This window comes from Mesoplodon mirus, assembly GCF_964341445.2.
Source record: "Mesoplodon mirus genome assembly, chromosome: 3".
Taxonomy (NCBI): domain Eukaryota; kingdom Metazoa; phylum Chordata; class Mammalia; order Artiodactyla; family Ziphiidae; genus Mesoplodon; species Mesoplodon mirus.
In genome coordinates, this window is record NC_138978.1 from 43,862,405 (window position 1) to 43,885,019 (window position 22,615).

At 39.8% G+C, this 22,615-nt stretch overlaps 1 protein-coding gene across 1 annotated transcript in view; it reads right to left on the bottom strand.

Annotated features, from left to right (window-relative positions):
- Positions 1 to 22,615, bottom strand: part of AGBL4 (AGBL carboxypeptidase 4) — a gene marked incomplete at both ends in the record, with an annotated part of 1,397,496 nt that overhangs the window by 540,046 nt on the left and 834,835 nt on the right. The window contains one exon of the mRNA XM_082613081.1: positions 13,041 to 13,257. Within this exon, the coding sequence (XP_082469207.1) occupies positions 13,041 to 13,257 (217 nt within the window). The remainder of the gene's footprint in view (positions 1 to 13,040; positions 13,258 to 22,615) is intronic.

Consider the following 22,615-nt stretch of genomic DNA (forward strand, 5'->3'; position numbering starts at 1 on the left):
GGCCAGTGCCCTGACTTCTTAGAAGCTCCTCTTTCCTCTCCCTCCTCAGTGGCCCCTAAGGTACCGTTCAGAGCCCAGATCTTTCCTTAGAGATACAGAGAGCATGGTTTTAAAACCCCAGAACTAGAGACACGTAAGATTCTTCTAGGCTTTCACATTCCATGACTCACATAAAAGAAATGACCTTGTACCCTAATGTTTTACACCTCTGATTCAACAAAATGGAAATGTGCTTCAGAGGACGTAACAAAATATGACCACACAGAGAGGCACCAAGAAGGAATTTTGGCTGCAACAGCACAAATTCTCCACCTGCCCCTAGTCCTATACGTACCTTAAATACAAAAATATTCCCTAAATCTATGACCAGAAGATAGATATTGAATGAACAACCAGAAGAGTGATAAGCGTTTTAAAAGGAAACAGTATATTATAGATGCATGAAACAGGCTCTCAAACTAGTCTGGGGAACAGTGCATCAGGGAAAAATTCCATGAGGAAGTGATGTTCAAGTTGGATAGTGAAAGCAGAATAGGAAGTAGTTAGGCAAAGGACCATAGAGAAATGACTTTTCAGGTAGTGGGCCAGTGTGTATGCAAGTGAGGGGGAGAATCCATGGCTCACAGAAAAAATCTGTAGGAAGGCCAGTGTGGTTAGGGCATGGACAGCAGAGTAAGAGGGTATGAGAGAAGCTGAGGAAGCAGGCAGAGGCCAGATTATGCAGGATCTTGCAGACCATGATAGAATTTGTTATTTTAGCTTAAACAGAGCCCAGGTGTTCAATGGGTCATTTTCACAGATACTGAAATCACTCAACATGGTGGCAGCAATGTAGCAAAAAAGAAAATTATGAACCAAAGTCCTCCATGTTTGAGGGAAGTGTCCAAGAACTGAGCAGATGACAGCAATAAGTGGTAGTGGATTATATAGACTGATAGCATAAAGTTCAAAATATGTCTTTTTATATGATGTCTTTTTAAAAGGGAGGGGAAACAATGATCTAAAAATAGCAATCTGTTAGCAAGAAGGATGCCATCTGGCAACATAGCTGGGAGGTTATTCTGTCTCTTGGTCAGGTACCAGCAAATCAGTGAGGAAGTGAGGGGAAACGCAAGGTTAGGAGGAGGTCTGGGACCTTCTGGCAGCCATGTAATGCTGACATAGTTGTGTGAGTAGAATAGAGAGAGAGCCTGGAAGCTATTCACCTCACATCTTGTGCTCTTACACTAATGAAGCTGTTGTAACTTCCTGAGAGACCCAGGTAGTTTGAACTAGGGCACTCACAGCAGAGATAAGGAAGACCTACATTCTAAGGATATTGAGTTGTAGCCTTAATCATACCTGGTGACAGATAGTATGTGGTGAGTGAATAAAAAGGAGTTAACTAGGACAGGTTTCTGACATGGGCAACAGGCATGATGGTGATGCATTCACTGAACTGGAGAAACCCAGGTTTGGAACAGGTATGTGGTAGTCTGGGTCAGCCTCTGCAGCTTGAGGTATAGCAGATACATGTCTACTTGTTCTAGCAGAGGGAGAACCCAGCTAGATTCCCCACATCTCCTCTTCAGGCCCATGTTTGTCAAGAGCTGAGGTTTAGAGTGGAAGGATCACCTACATCAGTGGGGTAGGTTGGAAGCCCCTCAGCCAGATGCTGAGAGGATGTACCTGCCTTCAATTAATTTGGACTCTTTTTGGAGGGAAGAGTAAAAACTATGCCAAGAGAGTGGTGACTTGTGAAGTGGCCTGCTGGAAGGGAGCCAAAACCACTAAGCTTGTTTAATTTAGAGTGTCTGATCAGAACAAGGTTTGGTACAGATGGGGGTCCATAGAACTCTCCTGAGAGGTAGATTAGGGACTGATAATTGAGATTACTGACTTCAAACAATTACTCAATTTAAAACTCAGCCAAATGTAATTATTTTTCATACATTTGTTTGGTCATGTTGCCAGCTGCAAATCCATGATGTTTTACTTCAAAAGGGAAGAAAGAACAAAAGGAGAAGGAAGAGAAAGAATGGAAGGGGACTACCTTATTTTGAAGATATCATGCTGATCAGAAGTGTGCTGGCCTTTCTAGCCTCTTTTCTGTGGTATTACCTTCTGTTTCTTGTTTCCTGCCCACAAGGTCATCGGTTACCTCTAGCTCCTTTCTGAGATCCTGGCCTTTCCACACAAGTCCACACAAGGATTGTACTGGAAGCTGCCAAGCTCTATATCTTAAATTCTTCCAGAATTCCTTATACTTATCCACTATGCTCTTCTTCATCCTTACCTGGCTTTCTGGCTTTCTCTGATTATACTATGTTCTCTATCTTCACTTCAGCTTTATGATTTTGCATTTTTTGGGGGGGAGGGTCTGACTCCCAGATTCTTAGTTTGGCTTAGATTTTGAAAATCTTTCAAGATATGGCTTTCAGAATCTTCCCTTTGCCACCAGACCATTCTCACCGTGACTTTGCTGATCTGGGAGCCAGTCTTACAGGAAGGGGTTGGAGTCCTGGTGGGAGTTCCTATTGCCCAGGATCCCCATTGTAGAGCCCCACCTAGCCAGACCCTTCCCCAGAGACTGCTCCTTTTTCTAAATTTTGTCCTTTGCCATATGGTTCCCCCTCACTCATCATGTATTTGAAATAGCCATTTCATAAAACTTTACATATGATCCTTATGGACAAGATGGAGAAATGGGGGAAGGGACTACATTTTGTTTATCTCTAGATCTGTCATGGCACGTGGTACATAAGAGATTCTAAATTAAATTGAACTAAATTGAATTTAATTGAGTTGACTTGGAGACAAGTAAAGTCTTGTTCACTTAGGTGACCTATGCTACTGGGGTTAGTAGCAAAATCAAATTCAGGGATTGAAATAAAAATGCCAAACTAGGCATTCCACAGAAGTATCTGGTAATATACATGGATCTCTGTTCTTAGTCTCAGGTCTTATCCTGTTATAAACACTTGTATCCTTGCCTTAAACTAACTCTTAAAAAATACATTCTTTAAAAATTCTGAGTGATGTCACTAATGTTGCAGATAAGAGAATCCAAGAATCAAAATGATCACAGCAGCCTAGAACAAAGGACCAAAACCAATAAGTTTAAACTTAGGATAAGTGTAAGAGGTCACAATTATACTTGTAAAATCTATTAGTATAGGCCAATGTGGTATCCTGGATCAGTTCCTGAGACCAAAATAGGATATTAGTGGAAAACTGACAAAATCTGAATATAGCTCTGTAGTTTAGTTAATAGTAATGTACCAATGTTAATTTATTAGTTTTGACAAATGTTTCATGGTTATATATGATCTTTTAACTTTCTTTTTTTTAATTAGTTTTTATAGTATAGTTGCTTTACAATGTTGTGTTAGTTTCTACTGTACAGCAAAATGAATCAGCTATCATATACATATATCCCCTCTTTTTTGGATTTCCTTCCCATTTAGGTCACCACAGAGCAATGAGTAGAGTTCCCTATGATACACAGCAGCAGTCCCCAACCTTTTTGGCACCAGGGACCGGTTTTGTGGAAGACAATTTTTCCACGGATGGGGGGTGGGGGCGTTGGGTGGCGGATGGTTCAGGCGGTAATGTGAGTGATGGGGAGTGGCAGATGAAGCTTTGCTCGCTCGCCTGCCACTCACCTCCTGCTGTGCGGCCCAGTTCCTAACAGGCAGCAGACCAGTACTGGTCCATGGCCCGGGGATTGGAGACCCCTGTTATACAGTATGTTCTCATTAGTTATCAATTTTATACATAGTATCAATAGTGTATATATGTTAATCCCAAACTCCCAGTGCATCCCACCCCCTTCTTTCCCCCCTGGTATCCATACATTTGTTCTCTATGTCTGTGTCTCTATTTCTGCTTTGCAAATAAGATCATCTATACCATTTTTCTAGATTCCACATATATGCGTTAATATACAGCATTTGTTTTTCTCTTTCTAACTTCACTCTGTATGACACTCTCTAGGTCCATCCACGTCTCTACAAATGGCCCAATTTCATTCCTTTTTATGGCTAATATTCCATTGTATATATGTACCACATCCTCTTTATCCACTCTTCTGTTGATGGACATTTAGGTTGCTTCCATGTCCTGGCTATTGTAAATGGCGCTGCAGTGAACATTGGGGTGCATGTGTCTTTTTGAATTATGGCTTTCTCAGGGTATATGTCCAGTAGTGGGATTGCTGGGTCACATGGTAGTTCTATTTTTAGTTTTTTAAGGATCCTCCATACTGTTCTCCATAGTGGCTATATCAATTAACATTCTCACTAACAGTGTAAGAGGGTTCCCTTTCCTCCACACCCTTTCCAGCACTGTTTGTAGATTTTTTGATGATGTCCATTCTAACTGGGGTGGGGTGATATTTCACTGTAGTTTTGCTTTGCATTTCTCTAATAATTAGTGATGTCGAGCATCTTTTCATGTGTTTGTTGGCCATCTGTATATCTTCTTTGGAGAAATGTCTATTTAGGTCTTCTGCCCATTTTTTGATTGGGTTGTTTGGGTTTTTTTTGATATTGAGCTGCTAACAGTAGAGAAAACCGGGTGAAGTATATGTTGCAACTCTCTATATGTATTATCTTTTCAACTTTTCTACAAATCTAAAATTATTCCAAAATAAAAATTTATTTTAAAAAAGACTATCCAAGAAATAAAAAATAAGTTTTATTTAAAGAACAAGAACAAAAATTTACTACATGAAGGCCTCATTGTTAAAAGAAGCGAATGTAAATTCTGGCTACGTTTCTAGTGATCTAGGATCAAGAGCAAGAGAGGCAATGGTTCTATTCTGCTGTGGCATGCTTAGATCACCTGCAGAGTTTTACATTCAGTTCTGGTATTTTAAGAAGGAAATTAACAACCTAGATCAGGTCTAGAGAACAACAAAGAAGGTACAGAGTTTAGAAACCATGGACTACAAAGAAATGTAGAATTACAAGGGAGGAGAGGAGGAAGAAAGGGATTAGGTTGGAGAAGGGAAGATTCATGAGGAGGCTGTGGCCACTGTCTTGCTATCTTTGCAGGCCTGTCCAGGGGCTAGAGGAGCAAGTACATGCAGGGTGGGCCCAGAGGGTGGTGGTAGAACCAAAGAGAGGAGGTTATAGGGAGGCAGCTCCTTCTGGGCATGGTATGACTTATTTGTCATTGGGATAGAGCTCAGGCTGCCTCAAGAGGTATGTGAACAGTGGTTGAAAAGTCATATTTCTCGAATGTTGAGAAGATACCGTTCTATACAGTTTAGGTCCTTGACCATAGGAAATGCCTAATATATTTGTTAAATTTGAGTGTGACCCCTATAGTCTTTGCCAACCCTGAAATTGTGTGAAATGTTAAGATCAAAGAGACAAGCTTTTCTGGGTATTTCTATGACATTATCATTACTATATGTGTGTCTTGGTAGTAAAGTTTTCCTCCTAGTGCTCTTGTCCTGTGAAATATCTCTGCCTGAGAAAAGGAAAGCCAACTGGACAGATAGGCAGGAGTTAACCTGACTTCTAGATCAGCTGCCATCAGCAGAAGCAGCCTGGAGATGGAAGGGTTAAGTGCCACAATGATCATGTTCCCTCCTGCCTGGTTCCTCACTGCCCTCAGGATAGAGTCCAAATTCTTTAGTTTGGCATTCAAAGCCCTCCTGACACAGCTTCCACCTACCTCTCATTCTTTCCCAATCACCATTCCTCTTGTTCTTCTTCGGCTGACCCTGTGCTCTTGTCATTTGGAACCACACTAAATAGTCAGGGCTCACCAGGTGTCTCAGCCTCTGTATCCATGTTTTGATTCTCAATTCAAGATGTCTCTTTCCTTAATGCTTCATTTCCTCCCTTGTGCCTCTGCTCTGCCTCCTACATCTATTACATCAAGTTTCTTACCATCATTGCCATTATTAGCCTTTATGTCTGTGACACCCAGTACATGGAGTATTTCTTAGGGACAGGGTGTGTTTTGTACTCATCTTTCTGTCTCCAGCACCCAATATAGAGCCTGACAGGTAGAAGGTGTTTACTAGATATTTGTAGTATTGAGGAATGGCTTTGGAAGAATTTAGTAAATAACTGTATATGTGAACAGAATACTTCCTTATCCAGGATTGGTTTAGAGTCCATTCTTTGGGGTCCACAAATGCGTGGCTTCAAATCCCAGCTACACGATAGAGACAAATTATTTAATCTCATTATATCTCAGCTTTTAAAAATGCAAATGGGAGAAGATAATACTTATAGCCCAGAGCTTAAATGCTTCCTTCTAAGTGAAGGCTTCTCCCCAAAATGTATTTCCTTTCCTGATTTAATTTCTCCAATACTGTCTGTCTCTTTCTACTAGAATGTAAGCTCCATGAAGGCACGTATTTATGCCTGTTTTTACTGCTGTATCCCCAGAGCTTAGACAAGCTGGTTACATGTTAGGCATTCAATTATAGTACTAACCATATAATAGGGGTGTTGTGAGGACTGAGTGAAAGGATGCATATAAAAGTCATAGCCTTGGGTCTGGCACATGCTAAGCACTCAATAACTACCATTGTTATAAAATAAGGGCCAGATTGAAAGGCAACATTACAACAAGCTAATGAGTGACTTAGAACATACAAAAGGATGTCATCAACATTTGAACCATAATTTACGTTGAAGTTGGAAGGGATGTTTGAAATAATCTGGTCTGACTTTCTAAGGCCCATAGAGAAATGTTTTTCCCAAGGTCATAGAGCTAGCCAGTGGTAGAGCCTAGACAATATCATTCTCATATAAATGATTTTCTAGTGATTCCCTAAAATACACTATCAGACTATTTTCTTTGTTAGACACTTCCTTTTGGCAAGTATCCCAAAGTATGGGAATCACTCTCTCCATCTAATATTTTCAAACACACACACACACACACACACACACACACACACGTTATGGTTCCTCTAGTCCAATGACATTTGAAAATAATGCAATATTTCACTATGTCTGACAGTACAAGGGCTATATGATTTAAAAACTCATGTGAGTCAGTTAAAATCTAATTCTGGCTATGCTGGAATGAGAGTATTGATAAATGCTATCCCCAAAAAACAAATATAAAGCTGGACAAAATTGAAACAAACAACCATTTCAGTGTTTTGGAAACTGACCAAATTGACAACAATCTCAAAACTATTATGTTTTAAAAACTGCTGAACTTCAGGTAATAAGAATGGGAATATATGATGTTCTGCCCTGAATTGGTTCCATGTCCCCCCAGGCTTGGTGAATGCTAGGACAGGCCAGGCTGTGAGGATTGGCAGCTTCTCTGTCATGGTCGAAGGGACTCAGTTAATTTGGAGAAGTAGGCAGTGCCCAGACCCAGCAGCATTGTCTGTGGGCAAGTGAGAAGGGCCCACAGTTGCAGAGCTGGGACAAGAATATGCTGGCTGAGACTGGGTGCAGGTTCATCAGAGACCTGAGAAGAAGCCTAAAGCAGCAACACACACATGAACAACCTTGAGGCTTCACATATGCACACAGGGAACACAACACAAAAGGGAAAGTAAAAGCCAAGGCAGACTTGAAAACTGCCTGAACTTTGTGCTCCCCATACCCACACACAAATCCACTGTCAGAGGATGGAAGCCTTACAGACTCAGAGTGGATGAGCACAAACTCAGTCCAATCATAGCTGACCTACACAGACACAGGGTTGACTCCCTGACAATTTAGCCTTGAAAATAGGAAAGAAAAAAGAAAAACTGAGTAGAGGCATTGGAGAAAGGTGCCAAGATAGTTCATGGGTAAAAGGTTAGTCTTTTCAACAAATGGTGCTGCAACAATTGGATATCTATATGCAAAAAAAAAGTGAACTTAAGGCCCTTACCTCATGCCATATATAAAAAATTAATTCAAAGTGGATCATGGATTTAAATATCAGTGGAAATTATAAAAATTTTAGAAGAAAACATAGGAGAAAATCTTTATGGGCTTCAGATGGGCAGCTTTTAGATAAGACTCCAAAAGCATGATCCCTAAGAGAAAAAACTGATAAGTTGGACTTCAAAATTAAAAACTTCTATTCCTCAAAAGACATGGTTAAGGGAATAAAAAGGTATAGATTAAGGTATAGGTATAAGGTATAGATTAAAGGTATAGATTGGGGGGGGGGATTTTGCAAAGCATGAATCTGACAAAGGACTTGCATTCAGAATAAAGAACTCTCAAAACTCATTATAAGAACACAACCCAATTTTTAAAAAAATGGATAAAAGGTTTAAACTAACACTTCAGCAGAGAAGATACATGAATGGCAAATAAGCACATTATAAGATAATCAACACAACTAGTTACTAGGGCAGCACAACGTAAAACCACAGTGAGATTTCACTACATACCCACTAAAATAGCTGTAATGAAAAACGTAGGTAATTCCAAGCGTTAGCAAGCACATTGAGAAACTACAACCCTCTCTCCTAAATTGTTGGTAGGAATGCAAAATGGCTCTACTAACTTGGAATGCAGCTTGGAACGTTTTTGGCTTTTTGGTTTTTTTAAGTTGAATGTGAACTTATATGACCCAATGATTACATTCCTAGAAATCTACCCAAGAAAAATGTGATCACATGTCCACTCAAAGATATGCACATGAATGTTCATAATAGCAGTATTCACAATAGCCCCAAACTGGAAACAATCCAAATATCCATCAACTGGAGAACAGGAAAAGAAAGTGTGGTATATATTTTCAATAGAATACTATTCAGCACTAAAAATGAATGGACTTCTGACAGATGCTACAACATGAATGAACCTCAAAAATGTAATGCTTTGTGAAAGATGCTAAATGCAAAAGATGACTAAATAGTGCATTATTCCATTTACAGGAAATGTTCAGAAAGGGCAAATTTACAGTGCCAGAGAACAGATGAATAGTTGCCTAGGGCTGGGAGTGGAAGTGGGGATTTACAAGGGAACTTTTTGGGATGATGAAATGTTCTAAAATTAGATTGTGGTGATAGTTGTAAAACTCTATACACTTACTAAAAATCACAGAACTGTACCCTTACAATGGGTTAACGTTACAGTATGTAAATTATACCTCAACAAAGGTGTTAAAACAACAAGAAAATAAAGATCTTTCCTATGATGTATTTAACTTAAATGTCAGATTGTGGCTTTGATGTGTGCACAAAGGGATTTTGTTTGCTGGTGTTAGAAAGGGCCACTGGTAAGTAACAAAATAAAATGCCATTTTGGATGATATAATTAGTAGCAATAGCAGCTATGCCCATGGTGATTAATAGTTCCAGCACTAGAAATTCAAAATCTTGCTTCCTGCCTGCTCTCTCTAAGAACTGTCTGTTGACATGCTTAGCCTTCCTACTTGTAATTATCCTCCCTCCAAATTGGAGTAGGGATTAGCTAATTATAGTGGTGGTGTCAGACACAAGCCATATCAAACGCCCTGGTAACCAAGAACTGTCCTGTCTGCAAGAGTATGCCAGAAGGCCTTAACATCTCTGGTATCTGCTTCGAGACCCAGATCGGGGGATGGAGCCAACCCACAGAGCTCCCCTAATCTGGTTTAGCCAGCAGAGGTACACCCTGCACTCCACTAACTTTACTTTCTTAAGATGTAGCTTTGGATAAGGTATAATCCCTTTCTCAAAATCTACTATTGATTTTAGTAGGTCCAATGTGGAAAGGAGCCCTTGCTCCTTGCCAGGGCACAGCATTAGAAGCCATGGGTTTAAATATTGGCCTAGTCGTGAACTAGCCATGTAGCTTTGGCCAAGTAACTTATTAGCCTTAGATTATTTATCCCCAAACTGGGATAATTCTGCCTACCCCACAAAACTGTTGTGAGAAACAAGTAAGATAGTACATATAAAGTGCCTGACCTAGTGTCTGTGTGTTGAATCTGAATAAAGGATACAGCCATAATTCTTTAATATGACAATCAAGGTTTTTCAGAGTTTGGTCCTAATCTTCCTGTCTATCCTTATCTTCCAGTAGGAAGGTTCCCTATTCCAGTCAAAGGAGACTTTGCACCAACTACCGTCATGCAATGACTCAGGCTGTTTCTTGCTCTCTGGGCTACCTTCTCGCCAACTCTGTATTCAGTAATCCTACCCATCTTTCAAGACTCGGCGTAAAGCCCATCTTCTCCATGATGTTTAGTCTGACCATAAATTCTTTAAACAACTCATGGGATCCTTAATTACATACTTTAAAAAACATTATATATACATATTTTTTAAATGTCTTATTTCCTCTGTTATGGAATACATTTCTGGAAGTACACCATGACTTGTATACTCCATTATATATCCCTACAGTACCCCTCACAGGGTCTGAAGTAGGACAGGGGTCTCGAATTATTTTATTCTAACTGAGGAATTCCTCAAAGAATAATTTAAAAACCCCTATCAACTTCAACTTTCTCATTTTATAGATGAAAAACTTGTCCCCAGAAAAGGGAAGTAACATTCAAGGTCATATGAGTAGTTTGGTATTAGAGATGGATACATAATTCAAGCTTCTTATGGCAGAGACTTCAGGATGTCCTTCAATATTAATTCACCTCCATATCTATAGGACTACTAATTTTTAGCTAGAAACATGGTCACCCAGAATGAAGACTTCAGTTCTCATCCTTTCTTTAGTTAAGTGTGGATATGAGGTCTATCAAATGGGATAAATGTAAAAGTGCCACAATACTGTATCTTCTCCCTTCTCCCCCTACTTTCTTAATCTTGTTGCCTGGAACATGGATGTGACAGAATTCCACATTTGACATTGAGTTTGAGAGCCACATCCCAGGGATGGCAGGGCAGAAAGCTGAAAGAACTTGACTCCCTAAGTTTCAAGGAGCAGAGCCACACTATCAGCTCTGGATTGCCTACATCTAGACTTGTATATGGAAGAGAAATAAACTTCTATCTCATTTAATGAGCTGGTATTTTAGGTATGTATTTGTATGTATTTAGGTATGTATTAGTTATTGGAAGCTTAACTTATCCTATTATTCCTCCTATCAGCTTTCTGATGCTCTTAGCTCTTCACATTGTCTCTAGATATATCTTAATTCATTCTTTCATTCATTCAATAATTTACTCCATAGCCATTCAATGTACACCTACATTCTGCCTGGCATAAATCTAAGAGAGGGTTGGAGTGGACAGAAGAATGAAATGAACAGATCCCACCCTTAAAAAGTCACAAGTATTGAATGAAACTCTTTCTCCCTTAATTTATATCATAAGTCATATGTCTTGCAAACATTCATCTCAGGATTTCTCCAACAGTCCCATCTGAGATAATCTCACTGTTTCCAGTAATACATTGTTGATCAGACCATGTGTGACTAATATGTTCTATTTGGCTCTCTACAACCACTCTCTGCCTTTCTCTATCATTTTCTTTGTTCAGGGAAACTTATCTGTATGGATTACTTCAGTGGGCTCTCTTGTCCTCTGATTTCCAATTGGGTTGGCCAGTAGGGACCCCTAGCAGTAGATCAGAGGGAAGTAAGAGAATGAGCTCTATGTGTTTATTTTTCTCAGCTCCCTCCCTGTGGGATCATCTCAGGCTACCTTTTTTCTCAACTGAAGGTCACTGTTCCACTCAAGATGGCCCACTGCATGACTCTCTACTATTGGGTTCTGTTAACCATTTTATCCCTTCACACCCTTGGAGCTGTTACTAGCCCCAAGGAACTGCACTATACCCCGTGGTTTCTGTACACACTGCCCGCACCTTGTAAACAGCCCATTTATTAAGCTCTCCTCAAATTATCCTAATGTGAGGCTGCCATCTGTTTCCTACTAGCATGCTGACTAATACACCATGTGTCCCAATTCTCAGTTCAAAAGATATAGGCACCAGATATACATGGCACCCATCAGAAGCACTGTTAGGAAGGGGATTAGAGTAGAGAGAAGATATTCTTTAGAAGCAACTGAAGTATTTCTGACCACAGAGAACAAAACCTATGCATCCAATGTGAAGGACACTTTTAGATCCTGGGATGGGCAGGGAGAAAAGAGGAAAAGAGAGTAGGAAAGCATGGTAGGCAGAACAATGCACCCCTTCTCCCAAAATGTCCAAGTCCTAATCCTTGGAACCTGTGAATATATTACCTTACATGAGAAAAGGGACTTTACAGATGTGACTTAGTTAAAGATCTTGAGATGGATATCTTATCCTGGATTATCTGGGTGAGCCCAACGTAATCACAAATGTTCTTACAAGTGAAAGAGAAGGACAGGAGATTCGGCATCAGAGTGGTGCAGCATGAGAAAGACTTGATAAGTCAATGTTGACTTTGAAGACTGAAAGGGAAACACAAGCCAAGGAATGCAAGCAGCCTCTAGAAACTGGGAGAGGTAGTGGAATGAATTCTCCCCTAGAGCCTCCAGAAGGAATACAGACCTGTTGATATCTAGATTGTAGCCCAAAGAGACCAATTTCAGACTTTTCCTGAACTGTAAGATAATAAATTTGTGTTGTTTCAAGCCACCAAGTTCATGGCAATTTGCTATGTCCGCAATAGGAAACTAATACAGAATGTAAGACTGAAATCTCCAGACCCAGAAAACTAAGCCTGGGGAAGGAAGAAGGGTTGGGGAACTAATAGATGGCAGAGATAGAACACTTTGTGGACAGCACAACCATACTGCACACCACCTGCTAACCTACACTGCAGTCAAGTTAAATTCACTAGAAAGCAAATTGATTCTTCATCTCGTAAGCTTAGACTCATAAAATGCTTTTACACCTTTGGAACACCCAGTAGAGCCTTCTTTTTATCTCACAGTTCTGGGGATTCACCAGAACTTTTGCATTTTGTTAGAGAGCTTTGTCAGCTTCATTCAGAAGGACACACATCTGCCTTATCCTATTATTTGACTTCCTGGTGGCCATAGTAGCAAAATATTACACAAAAAAACTATGACTTTTAAAATTTCCAGAGCATATAGTCTACAAAGCACCAATATCTATTATTTGCATTCTATAAAAACCATTGCTAAGCATTGAAAAGCTCCCCCAGCTTTTCCATTTCTGAATGGGGCTTACCACACTCTGACCCAGCTGCTCCCGGAAGAAGTAATCCATGTTTCTCTTTTGCAGGCTGTCAAGGTAATGCTGAAAGCGAGTGTACGTATATGGGTAGCAGTAAGCAAACTGGTAAATATCTTCTTCTTGGTCAAAACAAAATGCAAAGGACATCACATAATTCTTCCCATGGTCCGGGCAGCGGTAGTAGTAAACATTTTTAGGTGGCAGTCTTTGCCTGAAAGATACAAAGAAATTTGGGCATATCAGACAGTTGTTCAAGCTTCAAAATGTAATCAGTGGGAATAAATGCCCAAGATTGAAACTGTAACATGAAGAAACCTAGGTGGTGGCCAGGGACAACAACATATACCCATCTATGATCAAAAGAGACTGGAGACTCCCTCTTGCAAGAGCACTGGAATCACAACGAACTGCTGAAAAATCATCGACAGGAAGACACTGGAGCTCACCAGAAAAGATACCCCACATCCAAAGACAAAGGAGAAGCCACAATGAGATGGTAGGAAGGGTGCAATCACAATAAAATCAAATCCCGTAACTGCTGGGTGGGTGACTCACAAACTGGAGAATACTTATATCACAGAAGTCCACCCACTGGAGTGAAGGTTCTGAGCACCATGTCAGGCTTACCAACCTGGGGGTCTGGCAACGGGAGGAAGAATTCCTAGAGAATCAAAATTTGAAGGTAGTGGGATTTGATTGCAGGACTTCAACAGGACTGGGGGAAAGAGAAAGTCCACTCTTGGAGGGCACACCACAAAGTAGTGTGCACATCAGGACCCAAGGGAAGGAGCAGTGACCCCACAGGAGACTGAACCAGACCTACCTGCTAGTGTTGGAGGGTGTCCTACAGAGGCGTGGCGTGGCTGTGGCACAACGTGAGGACAAGGACAATGGCAGCAGAAGTTCTGGGACGTACTCCTGGGCGTGAGCCCTCCCAGAGTCTGCCATTAGCCCCACCAAAGAGCCTGTAGGATCAAGTGTTGTGTCGCCTCAGGGCAAACAACCAACAGGGAGGGAACCCAGCCCCACCCATCAGCAGACAAGTGGATTAAAGTTTTATTGAGCTCTGCCAACCATAGCAACACTCCCCTCTACCCACCACCAGTCCCTCCCATCAGGAAACTTGGACAAGCCTCTTAGATAGCCTATCTACCAGAGGGCGGAGAGCAGAAGCAAGAAGAACTACAATCCTGCAGCCTACGGAACAAAAAACACATTCACAGAAAGACAGACAAGATGAAAAGGCATAGGGCTATGCACCAGATGAAGGAACAAGATAAAACCCCAGAAAAACAACTAAATGAAGTGGAGATAGGCAACCTTCCAGAAAAAGAATTCAGAATAATCATAGTGAAGATGCTCTAGGACCTCGGAAAAAGAATGGAGGCAAAATTCGAGAAGATGCAAGAAATGTTTAACAAAGACCTAGAAGAATTAAAGAACAAACACCTAGAAGAATTAAAGAACAAACAAACAGAGATGAACAATATAATAACTGAAATGAGAACTACACTAGAAGGAATCAATAGCAGAATAACCGAGGCAGAAGAATGGATAAGTGACCTGGAAGACACCATGGTGGAATTCACTGCTACAGAACAGAATAAAGAAAAAAAGAATGAAAAGAAATGAAGACAGCCTAAGAGACTGCTGGGACAAAATTAAATGCAACAACATTCACATTATAGGGGTCCCAGAAAGAGAAGAGAGAGAGAAAGGACCCGAGAAAATATTTGAAGAGATTATAGTGGAAAACTTCCCTAACATGGGAAAGGAAATAGCCACCCAAGTCCAGAAAGCACAGAAAGTACCAGGCAGGAGAAACATGCTGAGACACATAGTAATCAAATTGGCAAAAACTAAAGACAAAGAAAAATTATTGAAAGCAACAAGGGAAAATGACAAATAACATACAAGGGAACTCCCATAAGGTTAACAGCTGGTTTCTCATCAGAAACTCTACAAGCCAGAAGGGAGTGGCATGATATATTTAAAGTGATGAAAGGGAAGAACATACAACCAACATTACTCTACCCAGCAAGGATCTCATTCAGATCCGATGGAGAAATCAAAAGCTTTACAGACAAGCAAAAGCTAAGAGAATTCAGCACCACCAAACAAGCCCTACAACAAATGCTAAAGGAACTTCTCTAAGTGGGAAACACAAGAGAAGAAACGGTCCTACAAAAACAAACCCATAACGATTAAGAAAATGGTAATAGGAACATAGATAGTGATAGTTACCTTAAAGGTGAATGGATGAAATGTTCCAACCAAAAGACACAGGCTCGTTGAATGGATACAAAAACAGGACCCATATATATGCTGTCTACAAGAGACCCACTTCAGACTTAGGGACACATACAGACTGAAAGTGAGGGGATGGAAAAAGATATTCCATGCAAATGGAAATCAAAAGGAAGCTGGAGTAGCAATACTCATGTCATATAAAATAGACTTTAAAATAAAGAATGTTATAAGGGACAAGGAAGGACACTACATAATGATCAAGGGATCAATCCAAGAAGAAGATATAACAATTATAAATACATATGTGCCCAACATAGGAGCACCACGACACATAAGGCAACTGCTAACAGCTGTAAAAGAGGAAACCGACAGTAACACAATAATAGTGGGGGACTTTAACACCTCACTTACACCAATGGACAGATCATCCAAACAGAAAATTACTAAGGAAACACAAGCTTTAAATGACACAATAGACCAGATAGATTTAATTGATATTTATAAGACATTCCATCCCAAAACAGCAGATTACACTTTCTTCCCAAGTGCACACAGAACATTCTCCAGGCTAGATCACATCTTGGGTCACAAATCAAGCCTCAGTAAATTGAAGAAAATTGAAATCATATCAAGCATATTTTCTGACCACAATGCTATGAGATTAGAAATGAATTACAGGGCAGAAAACATAAAAAAACACAAACACATGGAGGCTAAACAATATGGTATTAAATAACCAAGAGATCACTAAAGAAAACAAAGAGGAAATCAAAAAATACCTAGAGACAAATGACAATGAAAACTCGATGATCCAAAACCTATGGGATGCAGCAAAAGCAGTTCTAAGAGGGAAGTTTATAGCAATATAAGCCTACCTCAGGAAACAAGAAAAATCTCAAATAAACAATCTAACCTTACACCTAAAGGAACTAGAGAAAGAAGAACAAACAAAACCCAAAGTTAGTAGAAGGAAAGAAATCATAAAGATCAGAACAGAAATAAATGAAATAGAAACAAAGAAAACAATAGCAAAGATCAATAAAACTAAAATCTGGTTCTTTAAGAAGATAAACAAAATTGATAAACCATTAGCCAGACTCATCAAGAAAAAGAGGGAGGGGACTCAAATCAATAAAATTAGAAATGAAAAATGAGAAGTTACAATAGACAACACAGAAATACAAAGCACCCTAAGAGACTACTAGAAGCAACTCTATGCTAATAAAATGTGCAACCTGGAAGAAATGGACAAATTCTTAGAAAGTTATAACCGTCCAAGACTGAACCAGGAACAAACAGAAAATATGAACAGACCACTCACAAGGAATGAAATTGAAACTGTGATTAAAAACCTTACAACAAACAAAGTTCCAGGACAAGATGGCTTCAGAGGTGAATTCTATCAAACATTTAGGGAAGAGTTAATACCCATCCTTCTCAAACTCCTCCAAAAAATTGGAAAGGAAGGAGCACTCCCAAACACATTCTATGAGGCCACCATCACCCTGATACCAAATCCAGACAAAGATGTCACAAAGAAAGAAAACTACAGGCCAATATCACTGATGAACATAGATGCAAAAATCCTCAACAAAATACTAGCAAACAGAATCCAATAACACATTAAAAGGATCATACACCATGATCAAGTGGGATTTATCCCAGGGATGATGCAAGGATTCTTCAGTATATGCAAATCAATCAATGTGATAAACCATATTAAAAAACTGAAGAAGAAACACCATATGATCATCTCAATAGATGCAGAAAAAGCTTTTGACAAAATTCAATGCCCATTTATGATAAAAACTCGCCAGAAAGTGGGCATAGAGGGAACCTACCTCAACATAATAAAGGCCATATATGACAAACCCACAGCAAACATCATTCTCAATGGTGAAAAACTAAAGCATTTCCTCTAAGATCAGGAACAAGACAAGGATATCCGCTCTCACCACTATTATTCAACATAGTTTTGGAAGTCCTAGCCACAGCAATCAGAGAAGAAAAAGAAATAAAAGGAATCCAAATTGGAAAAGAAGAAGTAAAACTGTCACTGTTTGCAGATGACATGATACTATACATAGAGAATCCTAAAGATGCCACCAGAAAACTACTAGAGCTAATTAATGAATTTGGTAAAGTTAAAGGATACAAAATTAATGCACAAAAATCTCTTGCATTCCTATACACTAATGATGAAAAATCTGAAAGAGAAATTAAGGAAACACTCCCATTTACCACTGCAACAAAAACACTAAAATACCTAGGAATAAACCTACCTAGGGAGACAAAAGACCTGTATGCAGAAAACTATAAGACACTGATGAAAGAAATTAAAGATTATACAAACAGGTGGAGAGACATACCATGTTCTTGGATAGGAATAATCAATATTGTGAAAATGACTATACTACCCAGAGCAATCTACAGATTCATTGCAATCCCTATCCAATTACCCATGGCACTTTTTACAGAACTAGAACAAAACAATCTTAAAATTTGTATGGAGACCCAAAAGACCCCGAATAGCCAAAGCAGTCTTGAGGGAAAAAAACGGAGCTGGAGGAATCAGACTCCCTGACTTCAGACTATACTACAAAGCTACAGTAATCAAGACAGTATAGTACTGGCACAAAAACAGAAATATAGATCAATGGAACAGGATAGAAAGCCCAGAGATAAACCCACACCCTATGGTCAAGTAATCTATGAAAAAGGAGGCAAGGATATACAATGGAGAAAAGACAGTCTCTTCAATAAGTGGTGCTGGGAAATCTGGTCAGCTACATGTAAAAGAATGAAATTAGAACACTCTCTAACACCATAGACAAAAATACCCTCAAAATGAATTGGAGATGTAAATTTAAGACTGAATACTATAAAACTCTTAGAGGAAAACATAGGAAGAACATTCTTTGACATAAATCACAGCAAGGTATTTCTTGATCCACCTCCTCGAGTAATGGAAATAAAAACAAAAATAAACAAATGCGACCCAATGAAAGTTAAAAGCTTTTGTGAAGCAAAGGAAACTACAAACAACACACAAATACAACCCTCAGAATGGGAGGAAATATTTGCAAACAAATCAACGGACAAAGGATTAATCCCCAAAATATATAAACAGCTCATGCAGCTCTATATTAAAAAAACAACCCAATCCAAAAATGGACAGATAACCTAAATAGACATTTCTTCAAAGAAGACATACAGATGGCCAAGAACCACATGAAAAGCTGCTCAACATTACTAATTATTAGAGAAATGCAAATCAAAACTACAGTGAGGTATCACCTCACACCAGTTAGAATGGGCATCATCAGAAAACCTACAAACAACAAATGCTGGAGATGGTGTGGAGAAAGGGGAACCCTCTTGCACTGTTGGTGGGCATGTAAATTGATACAGCCCCTCTGGAGAACAGTATGGAGGTTTCTCAAAAAACTAAAAACAGAATTATCATATGACCCAGCAATCCCACTACTGGGCATATACCCAGAGAAAACCATAATTCAAAAAGACACATGCACCCCAATGTTCATTGCAGCAGTATTCACAATAGCCAGGACATGGAAGCAACCTAAATGTCCATCAACAGATTAATGGATAAAGAAGATGTGGTACATATATACAATGGAATATTACTCAGCCATAAAAAGGAACGAAATTGGGTCATTTGTTGAGACGTGGTTGGATCTAGAGACTGTCATACAGAGTGAAGTAAGTCAGAAAGAGAAAGACAAATATCGTATATTAACACATATATGTGGAACCTAGAAAAATGGTACAGGTGAACCGGTTTGCAGGGCAGAATTAGAGACACAGATGTAGAGAACAAAGTATGGACACTGAGGGGGGAAAGTGGCAGGGGGTGTGGGTGGTGGTGTGATGAACTGGGAGATTGGGATTGACATATATACACTGATGTGTATAAAGTGGATGACTAATAAGAACCTGTTGTATAAAAAAAATTAAATTAAATTAAAAAAATTTAAAAAGAAAAAAGAGACTGGAATCTGGCAGTACTTTGTTCAAATTCCAGCCCTATCCTTTATGAACTGTTTAAACAATGCAAAGTTAAAAATGAATAAGTTTTATTCATCATTTGTCCTTATTTTGAGCACATATTATATACCCAGGCATTGTTCTAGATTACTGATGTAAAATGGTAAATAAGGTAAGCCAGGTATTTGTCCTCATGGATTATATATCCTGGTAGGGAAGCAGTCAATAAAATATTTTAAATAAATATACAATATAGTTACAGACTCAAAAGTGTCTTGAGGGGAAAGAGTGTGATGCTATAGTGACATAAATAGGGGAGGATTGCTTTCCCCAGGGAAGTCAGGTTTTAGTATTATAACACTAATTCAGATCTTTTATAATAAATTCATGCATGTTGTGAATATTCAAGGGAGAGAAAAAGAATATTCAACATTTCTTTAAATTATTACTATTATTTTTCTATAGAGCATTCCATGAAACTAATTTTACACAGAAGCACTTTGGGAAATACTGCTTTAAAATATGCTGTGTAGGCAATTCTGCTAAGCTAACATGCTCGTTCTCCAATAAGCAACACTGAAACACATACATGAGAAAAGGCAAAATGGTCCAGTCATAATTCCCATAACATCTTTACATTAACCCACTTCACAGGCTCACTGCACCTCCTCATTTGTATAATATCCAAACTATTCACGATTTCCCTGCAGAGAATGCCTCTCATTTGTGTCTCTTAAAATCCTATTAATCCTACAAAACCTGTCTCAACTTTGCCTTTTCCATGATTGTCCACTGATAATACCAGGCCTGTTTGGCTCCTACATTTTGTAGCAAGTCTTGCTTTTTTTATTGGCTGCTTCCTAAGTCTCATCCACTAGGATCTGTTTGCAAGCTTCTTAAGGGCAAATATGTTTTTGGGGGTGGGTTCTGGCATAGTGGGTGGAGGATGTAAGGCTCACCTGCGGTGGCTTGTCATTCAACTGGGAAGCCAAGGGGCAAAGGGGCATATGGAGGAAAGTGTGAGGAGGAGGGTGTCAGAGCTGAGGTTGGAAAAAACAATAATGGTGCTGGCTCCAGGTAGGGCAGCTTGGAGAAAACTGTTAAGAGCTCCAAAGCATTGTAACATTCCAGCAGTTTATTGCAGAATCTTGTCTCTACCTTGGTGTCTTTCTGAGGCTGCCTCAGTGGTCAGGGTGGGAGGTAAGGCTATGGGCTTCCTGTGGAAGAGCCAATGTTACATGGCACTGATGTTGTACATGTTTGGGCTTGTACTGCTTGCCTGTAGCCCTGGCTGTCATGAATCTCACCCTAACATTAAGTGGAGAACAGGTAATGGGAACATCAAAAGATTATTGTTAATTAAAGAAAAAAACCCAGACAACTGAAGTTAATGAATTTAGCACTTTTCTATGTATGGGAAGACAAGAGTCTGGGCTCATTGAAATCATTCCTTTGATATGCACTTTAACTTCATAGGGACAGTATCCTGTTTTTTTCCATCCTGAATCCCTCAGGGTGTACAGTCGGGGGTGACTGCAATGGCTGATGACTTGATGGCTGTACATCCTGTGTTTACTGATATGGCAGGCTTCATCCACACTATTACTATCCCACTTAGAAGATGTGGCCAGGGAGGTTCATAAAAGTTAAGGAGTTTACCCATTCTCTCAAGCTAGTAAATGATGAAGCTGGGATTCAAATCTGTTTCTGTCTGATTCTAAATCAGTACTTATAACACTTTTCCAGGATCCCTCTTGATAAATTACGGGATTCTGGCATAGGCCAGGTGGCAAGAAGGAACAAGTAAAATGTTGGAACTGCAAGGAATTCATCATGGCTGAAGCACAAAGAATGAGAAGGGAAATCATGAACAATGTGTTTGAAGAGGAAGGCAGAAGTCAGATTGGAAAGGGACGATGGTTGTCCCTCCACATCCATGGGTTCTGCATCTGCAGGTGTGAAGGAACGACTTTACATGATGGGACACATTAAAGAATTTAAACATTATCCTGAGGTCACAGGATACCTTTAAGTCAGTGAAAGAAATAAAGTACCATGATTGTCCAAGTCCAAGGGATAGATGAGAGTGATCAGAAGAAGGACAGGGTAGTGGCTGCACAAGTATAGAAAATCAGATAGATTTGACTATTAGATAAAAGTGGCTGATGTGATGGGCCATGGAGTCTAAGATGGGTGGGAACCCAAAAAATGATGAGGACAGGACGTAGAGAGAACAGCTTAAGCAATAAAGGAACAGGGCTTTTCACATAAAAGTCCATGGTAGTATCAAAGGCTGTCTAGAGGTGTGCTTATTAGGCCCACAAATAGAGGCCATTTTCCTCCTACACCCAAAGCCAGGAGGAATAAACATGCAAGTAAAAACAATCTTCTTGTGACACAAATATAGCTTTAAATCAAACCCCCTAGGCACTCTTCCCTTCTAAACCAATTGCTACCTTAAACCCTCCTATATTGAAATTTTGGAGCTACCAGTGATGAAATAGACACGGAATGGCCTGGAAGGAAAATGGGGAGTGAAGAGTCCCCTCCAGATCCTTCTGCACATGGAATGTAGGAGAGTGAGCAGTTCCTGAGAAGGCAAAGGGGGAAGTAATGGCCTCCAGGATAGTCAGGCCTTAGTTCATTGTTTTATTCAGCAAATATTTGTTAAGTATCACATACCATAGACTGAAGTAAAGGAAGACAAGAGGTAAAGGAAGCAGTGGATTAAAACACTGGGGGTCCAAGGGGGATTATTAACCTGGGAGTTGAGTTCCATAGGAAAAAGTAAAAAGTAGAAGGTTTTGGATAGAGGAGGGATCAGTGGAAAACCAAGATTAGAGGGAGAACAGACCAGCGCAGGGATAAGAGTATAAAAAGAACAGGTGATGGTCTACATTTGTGATGTGACTGAACATGCAGAAATGTTAGGCTGGGAGAAGTAAATGAGCCTCAGGGTCTCCAGCCAATGGTCTGTGACAGTTGCTTCAGGCCCTGACTCAGAGGTCTGAGTCTGAGTCTCCTGGAGCACAAGGTGAGTGTGTCTTCATACACAAGCGATTACTACAGTCACAAGCCCCTCAGGTTATGACACTGATGTTTTCAAGTCTTTATGTACTAGTATATTCAATTAAGATCCATGCTTTAAATTCACTCACCTCAGTTTTCTCCTATTCTAGCCAAGTTTAGCGACTTGACTCTGAGACCCTGCCGTCTCCACCAAATTTGATCATGTGCTACCAGGAGAATTCACCTAATGCCTGCAGCTGTCCCAGCTCCTCTCCTGAGTAGGTTGGATGCCTAACCTGATT